The sequence below is a fragment of the Meleagris gallopavo genome, chromosome 1 (genome assembly GCF_905368555.1).
Source record: "Meleagris gallopavo chromosome 1, MGAL_WU_HG_1.1, whole genome shotgun sequence".
Taxonomy (NCBI): Eukaryota; Metazoa; Chordata; class Aves; order Galliformes; family Phasianidae; genus Meleagris; species Meleagris gallopavo.
In genome coordinates this window covers 171,995,226-172,001,863 of record NC_139404.1, presented here as the reverse complement: position 1 = coordinate 172,001,863, position 6,638 = coordinate 171,995,226, and the positions used below count along the sequence as shown (strand labels likewise).

General features: G+C 49.2%; 1 protein-coding gene across 1 annotated transcript in view; it reads left to right on the top strand.

Annotated features, from left to right (window-relative positions):
* The first annotated feature begins 2,838 nt into the window (after window positions 1-2,838).
* The window catches only part of KL (klotho), a 46,836-nt gene continuing 43,036 nt past the window's right edge, over window positions 2,839-6,638 (top strand). Inside the window, exon 1 of the mRNA XM_031552119.2 lies at window positions 2,839-3,601. Coding sequence (XP_031407979.2) covers window positions 2,858-3,601 — 744 coding nt within the window. The 5' untranslated portion in view covers window positions 2,839-2,857. The remainder of the gene's footprint in view (window positions 3,602-6,638) is intronic.

Sequence of the window (6,638 nt, the reverse complement as noted above, 5' to 3'; positions counted from 1 at the left end):
TTTACATAGAAAAAAAGAGAAGAGAGGGAAGGGAAGGGAAGGGAAGGGAAGGGAAGGGAAGGGAAGGGAAGGGAAGGGAAGGGAAGGGAAGGGAAGGGAAGGGAAGGGAAGGGAAGGGAAGGGAAGGGAAGGGAAGGGAAGGGAAGGGAAGGGAAGGGAAGGGAAGGGAAGGGAAGGGAAGGGAAGGGAAGGGAAGGGAAGGGAAGGGAAGGGAAGGGAAGGGAAGGGAAGGGAAGGGAAGGGAAGGGAAGGGAAGGGAAGGGAAGGGAAGGGAAGGGAAGGAAGAGAAGAGAAGAGAAGAGAAGAGAAGAGAAGAGAAGAGAAGAGAAGAGAAGAGAAGAGAAGAGAAGAGAAGAGAAGAGAAGAGAAGAGAAGAGAAGAGAAGAGAAGAGAAGAGAAGAGAAGAGAAGAGAAGAGAAGAGAAGAGAAGAGAAGAGAAGAGAAGAGAGAAGAGAAGAGAAGAGAAGAGGAATAGCTTTCATGTTAGAGATGCATAGGGATGAAGCAACAAGTTAGGAAATCAAGGACAGATTTCAACCCTCAAAAGTAGACTTCTTACTCTGGCAGCACAGTCACTGCAGCTTCCTGGACAGCTTTCATGAAGACACCCACCTCCAGAAGCTGACTAAGATCTCAGCAAGGCTGACTGATACCAATGCCATGAAGATTTTTCTTTCCTTTATGTCCCATTTTTCAAAATGCTCAACCAGTGAGCTCTAGCAAAGGCAGCACACTGCCACTGAAACTGGGTCAGTAATGGAATAGGGCTCTTCACCCTTCGCATAGGAAGGGCCACAGCAATAGAGTCAGAGAATCAAAATCATTAAGGCTCAAGAAGACTTGTAAGATCATCTAGTCCAACCGTCCATCTGCCACCAATACCGCCCACTAACCATGGCCCTCAGTGCCACATCTCCACATTTCTTGAACACCCCCAGGAACAGTGACTCCACCACCTCCCTGGGTGCCTGTTCCAATGCCTCACCCCTCCTTCAGGTAAGTCTTCCTATTATCCAACCAATGCCGCTGTGCACCCGACAACTGACCTCCAGCTTCTGCAAATAACATAGTTTGCAGTTAAGTAAAACTCTCATAGTAAAAGTTCTTTACTATGAGAGTGGCGAGGTGCTGGAACAGGCTGCCCAGAGAGGTTGTGGGTGCCCCGTCCCTGGAGGTGTTCAAGGCCAGGTTGGATGGGGCCCTGGGCAGCCTGGTCTGGTATGAAATGGGGAGGTTGGTGGCCCTGCACGTGGCAGGGGGTTGGAGCTTGATGATCCTTGAGGTCCCTTCCAACCCTGGCCATTCTGTGATTCTGTAACCCCTGTGTGACGCTGACAATTTTTTCTGTTGCTGCAGCTGGAGCTCAAGTTATCATTTAGCCTGTAATCAAACATTAGTAGCTTGTCAGTCTATAGCAAGCTCATAGCAGCTGATGCCCAGCCTGCCGCTTGCCTGCTCCCACACCACAACCTTCCTCCCTTTAAGAAGAGCTGACAGTGGTCCCCCATCCAGACCTTTATCTGCCCAGAGTGGGAAAAAATTAATCACCATTAATAGAAACTCTGCCTGGACTTGAGTGGTGCAAAAACCCCATCCTACGCACTGGAGGAAACCTTCAGTAACTTGCAAGAGGCATTTCAATCCATCAGCTCATTACTAGTGATTACCTGTAATTTTACCTCGAGGGCGTCTATTTTCTAAAAATAACATGAAATGCTCTTAATGCCTTCATTCTTTAGTTAAGCAATAACTTTATCTCTTGGGAACATCTCTCTAACGACCTGTCTAATTGGTGTTTTATTCCGAGGTGTCCCAACTTGTGTTAGAGTTCATACAACCAAGTACTGAGTTTTTGCAATGTATTGAGGCAGTTCTTGCCCAGGTTTTGTTGACTGAAGCAGGCATGAGCAGCAACCTGAGACCCGTCTTTAGGATGAGATCCTTGCTTCGCACCCACACGGACAGTCAAAAAGTGTAACCAAATAATCAGACTGAAACGTACGTGTTGTTTTGTTTCCTCTGGATAAAGATCTGCGAGGCATTTCTCATTGGAAATTGTTCTGTGTTCGGTAAGCAGCCAGATGTACCAGCCTCCAGCTCCAGAAAGAAGAAGGTGATACGGCTGCGAGGTGCCGGTCCGTGAATTACCGGGGTGTCAGGTCCATGGTCACTGAGTCTCTCTTTAATTATTATTATAAGTGATCACAATGGCGATATCTCTTGACACAGTGCCACGAAGAAACCACCAGGTGAAGGGAAAAAAAAGCATAAAAGCAGCAGCCATCAGCACAGCACCTTTATTTCCTCGCATTTTCCCCTCGAGAGATGCTCCCTCCCCTCGGGGCTCGGGGATTCCGCGGCTCCCCCGACGGCGAGGAGTAGGAGAATGCGGCGTCGGGGCTCTCGGGGGCTCCTAGGGAAAGCGGTTTGGAGGCGAAAGGAGCAGCAGCAAAAGGAAGGAGGGGGGGGAGGGCGGCTCCGAAACAGCGTCCAGGTGCGGGCTCCCGGCTTCCCACAGGGACCCGGGGGGCTGCAGGGCCGCGCCCGCTGCGATCTTCGCCCCGAGGGGCCGGGGTGACGGAGATGACCCCGAAGGGCAGAGGGCAGCCGGCTCGGTTCCACCGCCTCGCAGCCGCCCGCCCCGTCTCAGCCCGGGTCCCGCCCCCGAGGCAGCCCTACTCCCAGCGGGAGCCGCTTCGCTCCCCTCGCCGGCCGGGAAGGATGCGGGCGGCAGCTCCGAGGTAATTATTAATGGCCGTGCCCACCGGGGCGGGGGGGGAAGGAGAGGAGTGAGGATAAAAGGGGGCGGCGGGGGGCTGGGAGGAGGGCACTGCCGTCGCAGAGCCCCGCCGGGAGCATGGCTCCGCTGCTGCCGGTGCTATTGGTGCTGTTGGTGCTCGGGCGGCCTCTACTTGGGGCACCGGGGCAGGGCGCGGGTACCTGGGCCCGCTTCGCCCGCCTGCCCTACCCGCAGGATCAGCTCTTCCTCCACGACACTTTCCCCGACGGCTTCCTCTGGGGCGCAGGCAGCGCTGCCTATCAGATCGAGGGTGGCTGGCGACAGGGTGACAAAGGGGCCTCCATCTGGGACACCTTCACCCACCGACCCACCACTCCAGCAGGGTCCATCCTGCCAGGTCCAACTGGAGGTGATGTGGCCAGCGACAGCTACAACAACATCTTCCGTGACATCGAGGGGCTGAGGCACCTGGGGGTCTCCCACTATCGCTTCTCACTGGCCTGGACTCGACTGATGCCCAACGGCACAGCACCCATCAATCCCGTTGGGCTGGCCCACTATGGCCGAGTCCTGAGCCGCCTGCGGGAGCTGGGCATAGAGCCCGTCGTCACTCTCTACCACTGGGACCTGCCACAGGGCTTGCAGGATGCCTTCGGCGGCTGGGTCAGCCCTGTCCTGCCTGACCTCTTCCGTGACTACGCCGAGCTCTGCTTCCGGCATTTTGGCGGACAGGTCCGCTACTGGTTGACCATGGACAACCCTTATGTGGTGGCCTGGCACGGATATGGCACTGGGCGGTTGCCACCTGGCGTGCAGGGTGGCCCACGCCTGGGCTACCGCGCGGCACACCACTTGCTGCAGGTAAATGATGGGTGACCCTAGAGTGGGTGGTGGGAAGGGGCATTCTCCTCCCGTCAGAGGAGTTGTGGTGGCTCCTCAGCCCATGGATTATGTCAGGGTGCCCAACGCCTTCCCCATTGTGTGGATCAATTTGCTGGGCAGCAGCTGGATCAGAAACTAAATCAGTGTGGAATGATGTCTGGGTCTGAACCCTGTTCCTTGATGGTAGGCAGGTGAAAAACATACGCTTCATAAACTGGAGATATGAGCTTTGTATTTGCAGTTATCTTAAGGTAATGACAAAATAAAGTGACAGGTTGCTGATGCCCCGTCCCTGAAGGTGTTCAAGGCTGGGTTGAATGGGGTCCTGGGCAACCTGATCTAGTGCTTGATCAAGGTGTTGGCAGCCTTGCCCATGGCAGGGGGATGGTACTAGATGATCTTTGAGGTCCCTTCCACCCCAAGCCATTCTATGACATGGAGTTGAAATGTTCTCTGTATGCCACAGAAGTATTTACTTCTGCCCTCCAACATTTGCAAGTGCTATTGGGGATGGGTAAGGTACATTCGGCTGTGCCAGTTCAGCACTGGCTTGCAGTTACTGTGGAGATATTCAACACATCTACGGAAGGAATTTAAACATTTGATTTTAAAAAGTCTTACTGAGTTAGTGGAGACAGTAGAGGTAGCTGAAATGTCATACTGAAGGATGCTCTTGACAAAATACAGGCTTTTTTGACAATGTAAAGAATTTTGGGGAAAAAAAGAACCTCTACTCGTCAGCTAGTTTAGTCAGTGGCATAAATACTTTGCTATAAATAATTTTTATACAGAGTATATAGTATAACTGCAATTTGTACTGGAAGTGTTTGTGGATTCTTGGGGACAATTAAGCAAAATTGTGTGCAAATGTTTTCACCAGCAGGGTAAAGGAATTGTAGACTCCTGTCTGTCTAGCAGATTGATGTGGCCCCCAAGGTACGGTCTGTCATACTTTGGTGCACGTTTACATTCTCTGCTAACATTCTTCTGCTTAACATGGCTTACCCGCAGCAACTGTGTTGTAGAGTATCATGCATGAGATGAGAACTTCAAGAAAACACCCAACACTTTTTACTCAACCTTTTGCTGCTTTCCTGCATTGCCTTTGCACTGTTTAGAGGTATATGTATTTTAAGACAAAGTATGGGTGGGGAGGATGTGGGCGAGTTATCAGGAGGCACTGAAATTCCTGGTCCAGAAACCTTTGCACTCTCAACAGCCTTTAGGGTGTACCTGGCCAAATTTGTGCTGTGATAGTTCAGTTCACTGAACTAAGTAAACGAATAAAACTATTCCTAAACTTCAGTACTTGCAGGATTAGCCACAAGTTTTGCAGCAGGGCTGCATCACCTCACATTTTTATGCTGTTCAGAGAGTCACCACATAGCTGTTGGTGTGCTGTTTGGTACGCTTTGCATAGTTACTCTGAAGGCAGTGGGGTTCCACACAAGGGCAAGGGCTGTCGCTTGGTGCCTGGGGTGCAGAACCTCAGGGGCTGAAGCTCTGTGTCTCTCTCCCTACAGATGATGTGCAACAGAAATCATTATAGCTGCAAATGTGAGCGCTCAGGTTGTCAAAAGGAAGATTACCTTGGAATCATTACTTCAAGGGTGGTAGGCTTGCTGAGATAGAGTTTTAATGTTGTCTTTCACTTTATTGTTATTTTCTGAAGTGCTGTGCAAAATGAGCAGGTAATGAGGCAGTTCATATTCTGTGTAGTTCTTCCCTCCACCCATTGTTCAGTTTGTAGCTTCAGACTCAAATTAATACAGGCCTTGGAGAACAGACAAATAAATGCCATATCTGTCCTTGGCTTTTCCATAGTGCTGTCTGTTCTAAGTATTGATATCCCACATCACTGCAGTATCTGAGTCTTTCATAACCTGAAGCATATGGTTGTTTTCATAAAAGCGCTATGAAGAAGGAAAGTGCCTTTTCTTTTTACCAAAGGAGAAACCGAGGCAAAAGCTTGTAGAAGCACTGTAGACAGTACAATTGAACCAGAAAAGCTTACCAATACTTGGTTTAGCAACAGAATCTCAGCATTGGTTTTCTCCTAGTCTCCATCATTCAGCTTGTTCACTATTGGTGAATATTTCTTTTTATGCAACGGCATAAGGCAGTAAGGTATCATTGTATTTTCCATGTTTCACAAATGAGGAACTGAAACACAGATGCAATTAAGATCAAAAGTGTCCACTGATTGTTAGTGTCCTTTTTCTGCTATGTGATTGTTTTTTTTATTATTGGTCAGTTAGGTTTTCAACTCTTCCACATGTATGAACCCAAAATCTCAGATCATTCCTAGAGAAAGAAAGGGATGTGATGCTTATGGATAGGAGCTCCCATCCGTGACTGGAGGCTTCAGCAGAGGCAGAGATAGATTCTTAAGGACGGAAAAGTTACCAGTTCTGGCACTGCAGTCCTCTTTTTCCTTTCCTCGTTACTGTTACCCAAGCTTATTCCTATTAGACCTTTCAACCATGCAAGCAATGAGATAGGAAGCTGCAGAATGTTGCTTCTTTGACTACGCAGCCTGATATCTGTAGAGAAAACATATGTAATCTTGTAATGACTGACAAAATGACTCCACACCTGGTAAAAGCCTTGAATTACATTTCCATGTGCAAATTAAATTTTCCTCTTACACAATTGTTGCATGACTGACTTTACAATTTGAATATGGTTTTTAATGAATGCAGGACAGTGTGTATAGTTTTGGTCAGTTGTTCTTAGGAGCTGATACAGCCTTGGTTTGTATAAGAGCAGTAGTTGCTGGTCTATTTCTTCATCACATAGCTTGTAGGGTGTGCACTGTGTTACTGGGAGATCCAGTTCTTATAGCCTCATCAGTAAGGATGAGGTTGTGTCATCCCACACAAAAATACCCTTTCAGAAGCCCAAACTTTTGCAGCTTTTGTCTTACATTACCTGAATCATCCAGTCCCAGTCTTCTTCCTAATTTGTTTTCCTTCTCTGTGCTGTTCTTGTCTCTTTTCTTCCAGTGAAATTAAGC